The sequence below is a fragment of the Oncorhynchus mykiss genome, chromosome 12, assembly GCF_013265735.2.
Source record: "Oncorhynchus mykiss isolate Arlee chromosome 12, USDA_OmykA_1.1, whole genome shotgun sequence".
Lineage (NCBI taxonomy): Eukaryota > Metazoa > Chordata > Actinopteri > Salmoniformes > Salmonidae > Oncorhynchus > Oncorhynchus mykiss.
The window spans coordinates 20,609,959-20,627,025 of record NC_048576.1 but is presented as its reverse complement, the minus strand read 5'-3'; the positions used below and the strand labels follow the sequence as shown (position 1 = coordinate 20,627,025).

The 17,067-nt window shown below is 43.2% G+C and overlaps 1 protein-coding gene across 1 annotated transcript in view; it reads left to right on the top strand.

The window, feature by feature from the left end:
- The window catches only part of LOC110537157 (melanopsin-B-like), a 30,709-nt gene that overhangs the window by 11,656 nt on the left and 1,986 nt on the right, over nucleotides 1–17,067 (top strand). Inside the window, exons 3-8 of the mRNA XM_036939493.1 lie at nucleotides 1,377–1,510; nucleotides 1,731–1,934; nucleotides 2,326–2,497; nucleotides 9,811–9,972; nucleotides 12,084–12,191; nucleotides 12,659–12,833. Coding sequence (XP_036795388.1) covers nucleotides 1,377–1,510; nucleotides 1,731–1,934; nucleotides 2,326–2,497; nucleotides 9,811–9,972; nucleotides 12,084–12,191; nucleotides 12,659–12,833 — 955 coding nt within the window. The remainder of the gene's footprint in view (nucleotides 1–1,376; nucleotides 1,511–1,730; nucleotides 1,935–2,325; nucleotides 2,498–9,810; nucleotides 9,973–12,083; nucleotides 12,192–12,658; nucleotides 12,834–17,067) is intronic.

The following is a 17,067-nucleotide window of genomic DNA, read 5'->3' as shown; positions in this document are numbered from 1 at the left end:
GACCATAGATTGGCTCATCCTGGGTCCCTATGTTGGCTCAGCACATTCTGTGATTTCCCTTAATGGTCCCCATCTGGGTCAGTGATTAGAGTGCTGGTGATGTGGAGACACATTCTGTTACTGTACATTTACTAGATGGTTCAATGTGAGGAGCACTGTGGGCTGGTTTCCTGGACACAGATTAAACCTGCTCAGGTGTTCTGTCACTAAACACCTTCTAAAGTCCTTCTTCTCCTCATTATCTTTCCCACTCCCTTACATTCGCCGTCCTCTCTTCTTAATCATTTTCTTCATTACCACCCTCTCCTCCTCATCCTCTCTGTTAGTAATGCGTGAGAGCTCCACAGGCCGTGGAGTCCTTCGTGTTTAGTTAAGGATCTCAGAGAGACGCCTGGAGACCATTGAGACAATTGCATCACATCTCCTCTTTGATTTGTGCAAATCAAATCCCAGATACACATGAGAGCATGGTGACATTGCATCCTCCTACTGAAGCTGGCAACAATGCGCCACTCTCCACTAATCCAACATGTCACTTCTCTATCTAAACGTTATTAACATTATTTAGCACAAAACACTCAGAACAGAAATCAGGCCATGTTCACAGTGGGGAGGGCAGAGGGCACTCACTCACCCATTCACTCACTCACAAGCAAAATCAGGGGATATTTTCATGCCATTGGAAATGACTTGAAATACTAACTTGAATTGACTCTGTAATTGTATTGGGCCGGTCTGATTTCCCCTGATGCTGTGAGCCAGTCTAGTTTCTTGGAAAACAGGAGGTATTTCTAGGTAGGGGATGACCTCTGCTGCTAGGAGGGATAATGGTGAGTGTATTGACTCAGGGCGAGGCGAGAGCAAGTGATTAGTATGGTGAGGAGGAGGAGGAGGGGGCTGGGGAGGTGGCTGGTTGTCAGCAGGTGATGGCGAATCACTGAGCATTACTTATGCTGAATGTTGGTTTGTGGTGGGATTAATGGACAACTGTAATAACAGTCATGGATTCATGTAATGATAATTCACCCACTCAGACTCTACATCCTAAATTAGAATGGTTGGCAGAGAGTGAGATGCATTCACTTTAAGGAATTCAAATTCCCCTCACAGAGGGGAGTGTGGTCACGAGGTAGTTAGCAAACTGAGTGTGGGGTCATGTTCCAGTGGTTTCACTTTTTGACTAATGTGAAAGTACAGCATCGCATCCTTGCCTTCTGACCTAATCTTTACTTCATTATCTGGATAGAAGCTATTCTGTTATAATGCTAAAGCTTTAGAGATAAAGATCAAGGTCAAATCTTAAGTGAGTAGTAAGCTAATAACAATGAATCTATGTTTTGAAAACATATACACTGTATATTTCTTCTGTATTTCAGTAACAAGAAGCTCCGGACTCCTCCCAACTATTTCATCATGAATCTGGCAGTGAGTGACTTCCTCATGGCCATCACACAGTCCCCTATCTTCTTTGTCAACTGTCTCTACAAGGAGTGGGTTTTTGGAGAAACAGGTACTTTTACCTTCATCCCATAACTTTGGTAAAATAACGCATCAAATCAGTGGTCTTAATGGAAAGCTTCAGCTACTTTGGTATTTGGAGCTGAATTACACTATCCATGCTGAACAAAAAATACAAATTAATTATGTGGAAATTCCATCTCTCTGCATCACAAATGTTCTTTCCTGTGAGATTACTCAGATTGTAAGATCTCTAAATGATTTCTGTACAGGCTGTAAGATGTACGCCTTCTGTGGGGCCTTATTTGGGATCACCTCCATGATCAACCTGTTGGCTATCTCCATTGACCGCTACATCGTCATCACCAAGCCCCTACAGGCCCTCCACTGGACCTCTAAACGCCGCACCTCCGTTGTCATCGTCATTGTCTGGCTCTACTCGCTGGCCTGGAGCCTGGCGCCTCTCTTTGGCTGGAGTGAGTTCCCTCCACTAGAGCCATCCTTTTGGGTGCCAGTTTTCTGACTGTTTCTGCTCCCTTGCCAATGTGTTAGGGACAGTCATTCCATGTGCTAGACAATCACACATTTGCTAGACAATGACACTAATAGAGTTGGCAAGAGTCCAAACAGATCTCGGACCAGACTACCATCCTTTTATCTTATCTCTACAACGCTCTCACTTCCCATCACTCTTCTTTGTCTCTCTGCAGATACAATGATCTCCTCTCTTTTTCTCAAACACCTGATCTCCAACCCTGACACTTACCCTGACCGTAGCCTTAATCCCAACCCTAACCCCAACCCCAGCTGGAACCCTAACCTTAACCCCAACCCCAACACTAATCTTAACCCATTGCCCCTCACCAGGTTCTTATATCCCTGAGGGCCTGATGACCTCCTGTACGTGGGATTATGTGACCTCCACACCAGCCAATAGGAGTTATACTCTCATGCTATGCATCTTTGTGTTCTTCATCCCACTGGGCATCATCTCCTACTGCTACCTCTGCATGTTCCTGGCCATACGCACTGCCAGTAGGTAAGCTGATACATTCACACAACCATGCAGTGGTGGAAAAAGTACTCACTTGTCATACTTGAGTAAAAGTAAAGATACCTTAAAAACCTCTTAAGGATCTGCCCCTTTTTTCTATTTTTGCCTAAAATTGCCTGTAGCTCAGGACTTGAAGCAAGGATATGCATAACACTTTTAAGTTTGTGGAAATGTAAAATGAATGTAGTATAATATAACACATTAGATCTGGTAAAAGATAATACCAAAAAAAAACATGCGCTTTTTTGTATTGTTTTGTACCATAATCTTTGAAATGCAAGAGAAAGTCCATAATGTATTAATACAGCCCAGGCGCAATTTAAATTTTGGCCACTGCATGGCAGCAGTGTATGTGCAACATCTTAGACTGATCCAATGAAACATTGCATTTCTGTTCAAAACGTTGTATCAAGACTGCCCAAATGTGCCGAATTGGTTTATTAATAACTTTTCAAGTTCATGACTGTGCACTTTCCTCAAACAATAGCATGGTATTCTTTCACTGTAATAGCTAATGTAAATTGGACAGTACAGTTAGCTTAAATTCTTGTTAATTTTTCTGCCAATATCAGATACAGTTGAAGTCTGAAGTTTACATACACTTAGGTTGGAGTCATTAAAACTCGTTTTTCAACCACTCCACAAATTTCTTGTTAACAAACTATAGTTTTGGCAAGTTTTGTGCATGACACAAGTCATTTTTCCAACAATTGTTCACAGACAGATTATTTCACTTATTATTCACTGTATTACAATTCCAGTGGTTCAGAAGTTTACATACACTAAATTGACTGTGTCTTTAAACAGCTTGGAAGATTAAATGTCAGGAATTGTGAAAAACTGAGTTTAAATGTATTTGGCTAAGGTGTATGTAAACTTCCTACTTCAACTGTATGTCTTTGTCCTGGAAAATGTTCTTGTTACTTCCAACCTCATGCTAATTGCATTAGCCTATATTAGCTCAGCCATCCCGTGGGGGACCCACCGATTCTGTAGAGCTGTGGTTCCCAAACTTTTTATGGTCCCAAAAATTCAACCTCCAGCTGTAGTACGCCCTCTAGCACCAGGCCTACCTTGGCCAAAGCCGGACGACGCTGGGCCAATTGTGCGCCGCCCTATGGGACTCCCAATCACATCCGGATGTGATATAGCCTGGATTCGACCAGGGACTGTAGTAGAGATCGACCGATTATGATTTTTCAACGCCGATACCAATACCGATTATTGGAGGACCAAAAAAAGCCGATACCGATTAATCTGACAATTTTTTTACATGTATTTGTAATAATGACAATTACAACAATACTGAATGAACACTTATTTTAATTTAATATAATACATCAATAAAATCAATTTACCCTCAAGTAAATAATGAAACATGTTCAATTTGGTTTAAATAATGCAAAAACAAAGTGTTGGAGAAGAAAGTAAAAGTGCAATATGTGCTATGTAAGAAAGCTAAGCTTGCTCCTCCCTGGGCTCGAACCAACAACACAACGACAACAGCCACCATCGAAGCAGTGTTACAAATGCAGAGCAAGGGGAACAATGACTAGAAGGCTCCGAGCGAGTGACGTTTGAAACGCTATTAGCGCGCGCTAACTAGCTAGCCATTTCACTTCGGTTACACCAGCCTCATCTCGGGAGTTGATAGGCTTGAAGTCATAAACATCGCAATGCTTGACGCACAACGAAGAGCTGCTGGCAAACGCCCGAAAGTGCTGTTTGAATGAATGTTTACGCGCCTGCTTCTGCCTACCACCGCTCAGTCAGATACTTAGATGCTTGTATGCTCAGTCAGGACACGCTAGATAATATCTAGTAATATCATCAACCATGTGTAGTTAACTAGTGATTATGATTGTTTTTTATAAGATAAGTTTAATGCTAGCTAGCAACTTACCTTGGCTTACTGCATTTGCGTAACAGTCTCCTTGTGGAGTGCAACAAGAGAGAGGCAGGTCGTTATTGCGTTGCACTAGTTAACTGTAAGGTTGCAAGATTGGATACCCCGAGCTGACAGGGTGAAAATCTGTCTTTCTGCCCCTGAACGAGGCAGTTAACCCACTGTTCCTAGGCCGTCATTGAAAATAAGAATGTGTTCTTAACTAACTTGCCTAGTTAAATAAAGGTCTAAAAAGTAAATAATAATACATTTAAAAATATATATATATTTTTAAATCGGCAAATCTGCGCCCAAAAACACAGATTTCCGATTGTTATGAAAACTTGAAATCGGCCATAATTAAATCAGCCATTCCGATTAATCGGCCAACCTCTAGATTGTAGTGACGCCTATTGCACTGAGATGCAGTCTTCACTGACATTTTCAACCTCTCTCTGTCTGAGTCTTTAATAAAACATGTTTTAAGCAGACCACCATTGTGCCTGTGCCCAAGAACACTAAGGTAACATGCCTAAATGACTACCAACCCGTAGCACTCACGTCTGTAGCCACGAAGTGCTTTGAAAGGCTGGTCATGGCTCACATCAATACCATTATCCTAGAAACGCTAGATCCACTCCAATGTGCATACCGTCCCAACAGATCCACAGATGATGCAATCTCTATTGCACTCCACACTGCCCTTTCCCACCTGGACAAAAGGAACACCTCTGTGAGAATGCTATTTATTGACTACAGGCACGACTCCAACAGCATCATTAAGTTTGCAGATGACACAACAGTGGTAGGCCTGATCACCGACAACAATGAGACAGCCTATAGGGAGGTGGTCAGAGACCTGGCCATGTGGTGCCAGGGCAACAACCTCTTCCTCAACGTGATCAAGACAAAGGAGATGATTGTGGACTCCATTAAAAGGAGGATCGAGCATGCCCCCATTCTCATTGACGGGGCTGCAGTGGAGCAGCTTCAAGATTCTTGGTGTCCACATCACCAACAAACTAACATGGTCCAAGCACACCAAGACAGTCGTGAAGAGGGCATGACAAAACCTATTCCCTCTCAGGAGACTGAAAAGATTTGGCTTGGGTCCTCAGATCCTCAAAAGGTTCTACAGCTGCACCATCGAGAGCATCCTGACTGGTTGCATCACTGCCTGGTATGGCAACTGCTCGGCCTCCGACTGCAAGGCACTACACACGGAGGCAGAACTCCAATCTTTCCTAGAGGGAATCTCGCTACCTAAACTATCAGAGACCGACCAAGAAGATCTCAACTCCCCCTTCACTCCTGAGGAGATCCTGTAGGCAATTAGCTCCATGCCACCTAATAAGTCCCCAGGCCCAGATGGATTCCCCAGAGAGTTCTACAATGCTGGAGGATTTTTGCAAAAACGGAGTTCTCCCAGACTCAATGCACACAGCTCGCATTACAGTGTTGCTCAAAAATGACAAGGACCCCCTATCCTGCTCGTCCTTCCGGCCCGGCCCATAAGCTTGTTGGATTTCGACTATAAAATAATTACCAAATTGCTCGCCAAAAGACTAAACACTCTTCTTCCCAAAATAATAAAAGCGGACCAAATTGGATTTATTAGAGACAGATACTCTTCTGATAACATTCACCGTCTTTTTGATATTTTTGATCATGTAAGATTCCCTCTGGAACGGGGCACAAGACAAGGGTGCTCGCTGTCCCCGCTGCTCTACTTGTTGGGGGCGAAGCCTCTGGCAGAGCTGATAACGCGCCGGGCTATGAGCGCGCCGAGCTATGAGTGTGCATTGGAGACATCGTGCGCATCATTGCATAACACGGTGCCTGACCAGTCACACGCTCCCCATGGTAAGCACAGGGAGTTGACTCAGGTCTCCAACCTGACTCAGCCAATCTCCTCGTGTGCCCCCGCCAAAACATTTTTTGGGTGGGCTGCCTCTCGTACCAGCTCCGCTGTGCCAACTCCTCGTATCTGCTTTCGCCGCCTCTATCTCCTGCCTTGGACGCCGATACTCTACAGCCTTTGCCCAGTGTCCCTTGCCTTCCAAGATCTCCTCCCATGTCCATTCCTCCAGAAAACGCTGCTCCTCCCGGCCACGCCGCTTGGTCTATTTGTGGTGGGTAGTTCTGTCACGAACGTCGTCAGGGAAATTACCTGACCAAGGTGCAGAGTGGTGAGCGTACATTTCTTTTTATTAAGAATGTCGCCAACAAAAACAAGAAACAATAAAACGAATGTGAAGCTTACTAGGGCTATACAGGCCACTAACAAAGTCAACTACCCACAACTAAGGTGGAAAAACAGGCTGCCTAAGTATGATTCCCAATCAGAGACAACGATAGACAGCTGTCCCTGATTGAGAACCATACCCGGCCAAAACATAGAACCAGAAAACATAGAAATAAAGAAACTAGAATGCCCACCCTAGTCACAGGGGCGTGAGCTTGAGGTCATTTGCACACAAACATTTTTACAATGATGGAAAGACCTGTGTGTTGTCCTCGTTAATGCAGACAGAGAAGAGCTCCAATTTCTTAATCTTTGCCTCAATTTTGTTCGGTCACATTGAATATAGTTGCGGAGAGTCCCTGTAATCCTGGATTCAGATCATTCAAGCGAGAGAAACATCTCCCAGATAGGCCAGTCGTGTGAGAAACTCGTCATCATACAAGCGGTCAGACAAGTGAAAATGATGGTCAGTAAAGAAAAAACTTTAAGTTATACTTAATATTTTGTCCCTTGATAACCAGCACACTTCTGTATGTCCATATCATTTCATAATGCCCATATCATTGCATAATGCAGAAAATACATGAGAGTTCAGGGGCATTGTTTTAATTAGGGCTGAGATCCCGTTAACGGGATCGATATGACAGAAGCCAAAAGTGCAGGGCACCAAATTCAAAACAACAGAAATCTCATAATTAGAATTCCTCAAACATACATATATTTTATACCATTTCAAAGGTAATCTTGTTGTTAATCCCACCACAGTGTCCGATTTCAAATAGGCTTTACAGCGAAAACACCACAAACGATTATGTGCACAGCCATTTTTCCAGCCAAAGAGTGGAGTCACACAAATCAGAAATATAGTGATTAATTCTAACCTTTGATGATCTTCATCAGATGACACTCATAGGACTTCATGTTACACAATACATGTATGTTTTGTTCGATAAAGTGCATATTTATATAAAAAAATCTCAGTATACGTTGGCGCGTTATGTTCAGTAGTTCCAAAAACATCTGGTGATTTTGCAGAGAGCCACATCAATTTACAGAAATACTCATTATAAATGTTGATGAAAATACAAGTGTTATACATGGAAATATAGATAAACTTCTCCTTAATGCAACCGCTGTGTCAGATTTCAAAAAAGATTTACGGAAAATGCAAACCATGCAATAATCTGAGTACGGCGCTCAGAGACCCAACAAGCCAAAAAGATATCCGCCATATTGTGCTGTCAACAGAAGTCAGAAATAACATTATAAATATTCACTTACCTTTGATGATCTTCATTAGAATGCACTACCAGGAATCCCAGTTCCACAATAAATGTTTGATTTGTTTGATAATGTCCATCATTTATGTCCAAATAGCTACTTTTGTTATCGCGTTTGGTAAACAAATCAAAACTCACAAAGCGCATTCACTAGTTGCAGACGAAATGTCAAAAAGTTCTGTTACAGTCCGTAGAAACACGTCAAACGATGTATAGAATCAATCTTTAGGACGTGTTTAACATAAATCTTCAATAATGTTCCAACTGGAGAATTCCTTTGTCTTCAGGAAAGCACTGGAACGGGAGGTACCTCTCATGTGAATGCGCACGTGACCAGTTCGTGGCTGCTAGCAGACCTCTGACTCATTCCCCTCTCATTCAGCCCCCCTTCACAGTAGAAGCCTCAAACAAGTTTCTAAAGACGGTTGACATCTAGTGGAAGCCTTAGGAAGTGCAACATGACCAATATCCCACTGTATCTTTAATAGGGGCTGAGTTGAAATCGACCAACCTCAGATTTCCCACTTCCTGGTTGGATTTTTTCTCAGGTTTTTGCCTGCCATATGAGTTCTGTTATACTCACAGACATCATTCAAACAGTTTTAGAAACTTCAGAGTGTTTTCTATCCAAATATACTAATAATATGCATATATTAGCAACTGGGACTCAGGAGCAGGCAGTTTACTCTGGCACCTCTGGGCACCTTATTCATTCAAGCTACTCAATACTGCCCCCAGCCATAAGAAGTTAACAAAGTTAACCATTTTCACTGTAGTGTTTTAAACGTCTTTCAAGTTGTCAGGCATTCCCTTGGCAGAGCCTCTCGGTGGACGCTGCAATGTACGCAAGTGGCATCGGGAGCAACTGCTTGCATGCGCGTTACCACTCCACTATGTCTCCCTGTCATGGCTTTTGCGCCTTCAGTACAGATACCAACACATCTTGACCACCAAAGTCCATTTGATGTCACAAAGCTGTCCAGTATTTAAAAAATATCCTCTCCTGTTTCCAGTGGTTTGCAGAGAAGATGTCTTAATTGACCCGCCATAAACGTAATGGACCTATACCAGGAGCTGTGCCAGGCCCGCCACGTCTGTTGACTCATCCAGCTGTAACGCATAGAATTCACTGGCTTGTATGCGAAGCAGTGATTGTTTCAAAACATCTCCTGCCATGTCACTGATGCGTCGTGAAACAGTGTTGTTTGATGAAGGCATTGTATGTATAGTTTTTGGGCCTTTTCTCCCAGCATTGTCCCAGCCATATCCGCGACAGCAGGAAGAATTTAGTCCTCCACAATAGCTTCACTGAAGCTGGAGACTCATTTTTAACATTGTAATCTTTATTTAACCAGGTAAGCTAGTTGAGAACAAGTTCTCATTTACAACTGCGACCTGGCCAAGATAAAGCAAAGCAGTGCGACACAAACAACAACACAGAGTTACACATGGAATAAACAAGCGTACAGTCAATAACACAATAGAAAAAAACAACATCTGTATACAGTGTGTGCAAATGGTGTGAAGAGGTAGGCAATAAATAGGCCATTATCATCAAGGCAAAGGGTGGCTACTTTGAAGAATCTCAAATCTAAAATATATTTGCATTTGTTTAACACTTTTTTGCTTACTACATGATTCAATATGTGTTATTTCATAGTTTTGATAGTTTTGTCATCACTATTATTCTACAATGTAGAAAATAGTAAAAATAAAGAAAAACCTTAAACGAGTAGGTGTGTCCAAACTTTTGAGTGACACACACACACACACACACACACACACTCATATGCACACACACACAATCAAACACACATCCAGATGATGGGGCCCTATGGCTGTCTGTCTTCCTCTGACATTTTCTCGATCCCCTCTCCATTGCCCACAGAGACATGGAGAAACTGGGCAGTCAGGTGAGGAAGTCCACCCTCATCCAGCAGCAGTCCATCAAGACAGAGTGGAAGCTGGCCAAGATCGCCTTTGTGGTCATCATCGTCTATGTGATGTCCTGGTCTCCCTACGCCAGCGTCACCCTCATCGCCTGGGCTGGGTAACTATGGAGTGGGGTTCAGTTCCCATATTCATAAAGTGTTTCAGTAGAATTGCTGAACTAGGATAAGTTTATCCTTTTTTTAGATCATTTTGAATAAGATGACATGGATACATGGGGAACTGATCCTTGATCAGCACTCATACTCTGAAAAACTTTATGAATTACGCGCAAAGATCTACACTACATGGCCAAAAGTATGTTGACGCCTTCTCGTTGAACATCTCATTCCAAAGTCATGGGCATTAATATGGAGTTTGTCCCCCCTTCGCTGCTATAACAGCCTCCACTCTTCTGGGATGACTTTCCATTAGATGTTGGAACATTGCTGCGAGACTTGCTTCCATTCAGCCACAAGATCATTAGTGAGATTGGGCACTGATGTTGGGCGATTAGGCCTGGCTCGCAGTCAGTGTTTCCATTAATCCCAAAGGTGTTCGATGGGGCTCTGTGGAGGCCAGACAAGTTCTTCCATACCGATCTCAACAAACCATTTCTGTTTGGACCTCGCTTTGTTCAGGGCCTTCCCCAAACTGTTGTCACAAAGTTGGAAGCGCAGAGTCGTCTAGAATGTCATTTTATTCTGTCGCGTTAAGATTTCCCTTCACTGGAAATAAATAGCCTAGCCCTAATCATGAAAAACAGCCCCAGACCATTATTCCTACTCCACCAAACTTTACAGTTGGCACTATGCATTCGGGCAGGCTAGCGTTCTCCTGGCATCCGCAAAACTCAGATTCATCCATCGGACAGCCAGATGGTGAAGCGTGATTCATCACTTCAGAGAACGCGTTTCCACTGCTCCAGAGTCCAATGGCAGTGAGCTTTACACCACTCAGCCGACGCTTGGTATTTCGTATGGTGATCTTAGTCTTGTGTGTGGTAGCTTGGCCATGGAAACCAATTTAATGAACAGTTCTTGTGCTGACGTTGCTTCCAGAGGCAGTTTGGAACTTGGTAGTGAGTGTTGCAACAGAGGACAGATTATTTTTACGCGTTACGCGCCTCAGCACTTACCGGACCCGTTCCGTGAGCTTGTGTGGCCTACCACTTTGCGTCTGAGCCATTGTTACTCCTATACATTTCCACTTCACAATAACAGCACTTACAGTTGACCGGAGCAGCTCTAACAGGGCAGAAATTTGATGAACTGTCTTGTTGAAAGTCACTGAGCTCTTCAGTACGGGCCATTCTACTGCCAGTGTTTGTCTATGGAGATTGAATGGCTGTGTGCTCAATTTTTTTTACACCTGTCAGCAACATGTGTGGCTGAAATAACCGAAGCCAGTAATTTGAAGGGGTGACCATATACTTTTGGCCATGTAGTGTACTTGTTGAGACACTTAGGCAACGATTATAGTTCGAGGGCATGTGATCTGGGTATGAATGATCAGGAGGCATGAATAGGGGTTTTATCTGACTGTGTTGATTCAGATATGAAGCTGAGAATTTTTGTACTGCAGAACTTTGGGGTAATGCCGAAGAATCGGTGAGACATTCTCTACGAATCTCACTCCAAATCCTCAGAGTAAGGCTGGGATTGGTTCCGAATAGCAGGCACGTCTGTCGAAGAGGTGAGAGTCTGAGACAGACTGTTTTGGGAGTTTCGATAACGTTGTTTCAAACAGAGACTGTTTGAAACAGATGGTTTTGAGAGTTGTGTATGGGGAGCGTCCTGTACGTACTGCAGCAGCTTGGCCATGAGTGTACTGCTAAGGCCTTGCTCACACCTCCAGGAGAGTGGATGTGAAGAGAGGAAGTGTAGTCTGTCGGAGAGAAAGGGATAATTAAGAGTATGATTCCTCATGCTCATTCCGTAACACTTTTGGGCCTCTGCCGAGCCATACAAACAGGCTGCACAGGAGCTACCTAGGCAGACGATGCCAACAGAGTGACCAAGGCACAGACGAGCAGGGACTGACCAATGCATGACTGACCATCCACAGACATACTGTACACACACATACAGTTAAGACTCCAATCGTATTGTTAGAGGGTGGAAGCAGAGCAGAATGGAATACTGCCATGTGTCAGAAAAACCTGAATGGTTCAGATAACTTGATATACCTGTGAGGCTTGTAGTGTCCTATTCATGTTATCTCTCCTTTCAGCTATGGACGTGCCCTCAGCCCCTACTCCAAGGCCGTCCCTGCTGTCATTGCCAAAGCCTCAGCCATCTATAACCCTTTCATCTATGCCATCATCCACTCTAAGTACAGGTGAGTACAGCCATCTCAATGTCTCCCTCCATTAGGGCACAGCTCAAAACATCTTGGATGAATCTCAGTCGCTCCTCACGTCTTTTCTCCTCTCTTCTCGCCTCCTTCACAAAACGATTTGAAGGTCAGAGGGGAGGGACCTCTAGCTTTCTCATACAATGGGTTTTGAGAAGGAGGCGAGAAGAGAGGTTGCAAGGAGTACGCAGTTGAGATTCTCCCCTAGTTATGTACTGTCCAAACCTGTCAAAACCTAATGTTTGTTTGGCAAGTTGCCCCCAGGGCTCCTTTGGTGTGATTGGGCTTGGCCATCCAGATGAGACTCTTGTAACAACTGACTTGTTAACTTACAACTGACTTAGGTGATGATGACAGTAGGGAGGGTTTGGTGTACCGTATGCTTGACATTCTATCCCTCCTTCCCCTTGCCACTCCCCTTTCCTTTCTCCTTTGTTGACTCTCCCATACAGAGACACTCTGGCAGAGAAAGTTCCCTGTCTGCACTTTCTGGCCCAACCCCTCAGGAAGGGCTGTATCTCTATGTCCAACAGCGAGTCCTCCTTCAGGGACCCTATGCTCAGCAGACAGTCCTCCACCTCCAAGACCAAGTTTCATAAAGTGTCCTCCATGTCCACCGGAGACACAGTGAGTTGTTGTGCTTACAGTACCAGTCAAAAGTTGAACACACCTACTCATTCAAGTGTTTTTCTTCATTTTTACTATTTTATACATTGTAGAATAAGAGTGAAAACATCAAAACTAAACTATGAAATAACACATATGGAATCATGTAGTAACCAAAAATATATTTGAGATTCTTCAAAGTAGCCACCCTTTGACTTGATGACAGCTTTGCACACTCTTGGCATTCTCTCAACCAGCTTCATGAGGTAGTCACCTGGAATGCATTTAAATTAACAGGTGTGCCATGTTAAAAGTTAATTTGTGGAATTTCTTTCCTTCTTAATGTGTTTGAGACAATCAGTTGCGTTGTGACAAGGTATGGGTGGTATACAGAAGATAGCCCTATTTGGTGAAAGACCAAGTCCATATTATGGCAAGAACAGCTTAAATAACAAGGAGAAATGACAGTCCATCATTACTTAAAGACATGAAGGTCAGTCAATATGGACAATTTGAAGGACTTTAAAAGTTTCCTCAACTGCAGTCGCAAAAACCATCAAGCATGATGATGAAACTGTCTCTCATGAGGACCGCCACAGGAATGAAGACCCAGAGTTACCTCTGCTGTAGAGGATAAGTTCATTATAGTTAACTACACCTCAGATTGCAGCCCAAATAAATGCTTCACAGAGTTCAAGTAACAGACACATCTCAACTGTTCAGAGGAGACAATGTGAATCAAGCCTTCATGGTCAGTTTGCAGCAAAGAAACCACTACTTGAGGACACCAATAAGAAGAAGAGACTTGCTTGGGCCAAGAAACACGAGCAATGGGCATTAGACCGGTGGAAATCTGTCCTTTGGTTTGATGAGTCCAAATCTTTGATTTTTGGTTCCAACCTCCTTGTCTTTGTGAGATGCAGGGTAGGTGAATGGATGATCTTCTTAGGTGTAGTTCCCACTGTGAAGCATGGAGGAGGAGGTGTGGGGGTGTCGGGGTGCTTTGCTGGTAACACTGTTTGTGATTTATTTTGAATTCAAGGCACACTTAACAAGCATGGCTACCACAGCATTCTGCAGCAATAGGCCATCCCATCTGGTTTGTGCTTAGTTGGACTATCATTTGTTTTTCAAGAGGACAATGACCCACCTCCAGGTTGTGTAAGGGCTATTTGACCACGAAGGAGTATGATGGAGTGCTGCATCAAATGATCTGGCCTCCACAATCACTTGACCTTCTACCCAATTGAGATGAGGTGGACCCCAGAGTAAAGGAAAAGCAGCCAACAAGTGCACAGCATATGTGGGAACTCCTTCAAGACTGTTGGAAAAGCATTTCTCATGAAGCTGGTTGAGAGAATGCCAAACGTGTGCAAAGCTGTCATCAAGTCAAAGGGTGGCTACTTTGAAGAATCTCAAACATAATATATATTTTGATTTGTTTAACACTTTTTTGGTTACGACACGATTCCATGTGTGTCATGTCATAGTTTGTAGAAAATAGTAAAAATAAAGAAAAACTCTTGAATGAGTAGGTGTGTCCAAACTTTTGACTGGTACTGTGTATACTGTATATAACTTTTTTAACAATATCCCAAGACATATGCCAAATAATGTAACAGAATTTAAGTCCGATCTCCAAATCTGTTTAAGAATGTGTCTTATGCATCCTTGGTATAACCAGGGGCGTCATGCACCCCAAAAATATGAGGTGGCACAAAATACGTGAGAATGGCCGGCGAGTGGGGCTAGGCCCCTTGTCTGTAAGTTGGAGAATTTAGCTTTGTTTTATACCTGAAACAGATTTTCCATGCAATCTAGAGCCATAATCATTATGTTTAATTCTATGTCCAAAATATATTCGTTTTTTTCTGAATATCTAAGCATACCTCTTGAGCTGTTTGTATCCTCCTGACTGGTGGTTCTTTCAAAAATAAAATAAATATGCTTCTGTGCATCTCTGCTAAAATCTGGGTAAAAGATTGAAGGACATGTGAGTCTTATTCAGTACATTTAGTTGTTGCTTGCCTTTCTCAAGTTTACCAACCTTGCCAGCAGACATGCCAGCTGAGATATTAGACAAGATAGCTACTCTAACTTGATTGATAGCCTGAAATGGCCTTTTGGTAGCTAGTTATGAGGTTGGGAGATTGGGAACCTATCTGGGCTAGCTAAAGACAAAATTGCTAAGTGGCTAGTAGTATTACAGAGAAAAAACAAACAATTGTATTTATTTATTTATTTATTATAAAAAATTCTAAAAAGAAAAGGACAAATCTGAGGGGACACGTGCCCCTGTGCCCTTATAGGCATAACACACATAAACTTCACTATGTGTTTACATGCTGGATTGGAGATCAGCTGCTGAGTGAGGACAAAGACAAAAAAAAATTCTGGGGCTGAGACACAAACTCCCTGACACATCCCAGGGCTCTTTGCTAACTGGCTGTCACACACAGGCATCCAGCAGCACAGTAATAACTTTACTATGTGTACATGCTGGATTAGAGCTCAGCTGCTGAGTGGATAACTGGCTAACACACAGCAGCACACCAGGAGCTGTTGGTCTGATGATCTCTCTATCAAGGTTCTGTGTGTTTGATGTGGGAGGCCCATGGGGAGAGGTCTGTAGGGGAAATAGGTGTCCCTTCACATTACCTCTGAGCCCTTTCAGAGCTGTGTGTCCAGTGCCCACTGGTCTGGGGAGGGGGTAGCAGGGCCCACGTGCCATGGGCAGGCTCAGCACTTTTATGGCTGCCGGTCCCATTTTAGACCTTCTGCAAGTGCTTAGTCCACACAAACACAACTAAACAGTAGGATGTTCATATCCTGGACCTCCTACAATTGTGTCCAAACACAAAGGATTTACCCAATAATCCCCTTTCACTTTTCGAGTTTTCAGTTATCTAGGCATACTTTTTTGAAACTGAATGTACAGCTACATTATACAGTGCCTTGCGAAAGTATTCGGCCCCCTTGAACTTTGCGACCTTTTGCCACATTTCAGGCTTCAAACGTAAAGATATAAAGCTGTATTTTTTTGTGAAGAATCAACAACAAGTGGGACACAATCATGAAGTGGAACGACATTTATTGGATATTTCAAACTTTTTTAACAAATCAAAAACTGAAAAATTGGGCGTGCAAAATTATTCAGCCCCCTTAAGTTAATACTTTGTAGCGCCACCTTTTGCTGCGATTACAGCTGTAAGTCGCTTAGGGTATGTCTCTATCTGTTTTGCACATCGAGAGACTGACATTTTTTCCCATTCCTCCTTGCAAAACAGCTCGAGCTCAGTGAGGTTGGATGGAGAGCATTTGTGAACAGCAGTTTTCAGTTCTTTCCACAGATTCTCGATTGGATTCAGGTCTGGACTTTGACTTGGCCATTCTAACACCTGGATATGTTTATTTTTGAACCATTCCATTGTAGATTTTGCTTTATGTTTTGGATCATTGTCTTGTTGGAAGACAAATCTCCGTCCCAGTCTCAGGTCTTTTGCAGACTCCATCAGGTTTTCTTCCAGAATGGTCCTGTATTTGGCTCCATCCATCTTCCCATCAATTTTAACCATCTTCCCTGTCCCTGCTGAAGAAAAGCAGGCCCAAACCATGATGCTGCCACCACCATGTTTGACAGTGGGGATGGTGTGTTCAGGGTGATGAGCTGTGTTGCTTTTACGCCAAACATAACGTTTTGCATTGTTGCCAAAAAGTTCAATTTTGGTTTCATCTGACCAGAGCACCTTCTTCCACATGTTTGGGGTGTCTCCCAGGTGGCTTGTGGCAAACTTTAAACAACACTTTTATGGATATCTTTAAGAAATGGCTTTCTTCTTGCCACTCTTCCATAAAGGCCAGATTTGTGCAATATACGACTGATTGTTGTCCTATGGACAGAGTCTCCCACCTCAGCAGTAGATCTCTGCAGTTCATCCAGAGTGATCATGGGCCTCTTGGCTGCATCTCTGATCAGTCTTCTCCTTGTATGAGCTGAAAGTTTAGAGGGACGGCCAGGTCTTGGTAGATTTGCAGTGGTCTGATACTCCTTCCATTTCAATATTATCGCTTGCACAGTGCTCCTTGGGATGTTTAAAGCTTGGGAAATCTTTTTGTATCCAAATCCGGCTTTAAACTTCTTCACAACAGTATCTCGGACCTGCCTGGTGTGTTCCTTGTTCTTCATGATGCTCTCTGCGCTTTTAACGGACCTCTGAGACTATCACAGTGCAGGTGCATTTATACGGAGACTTGA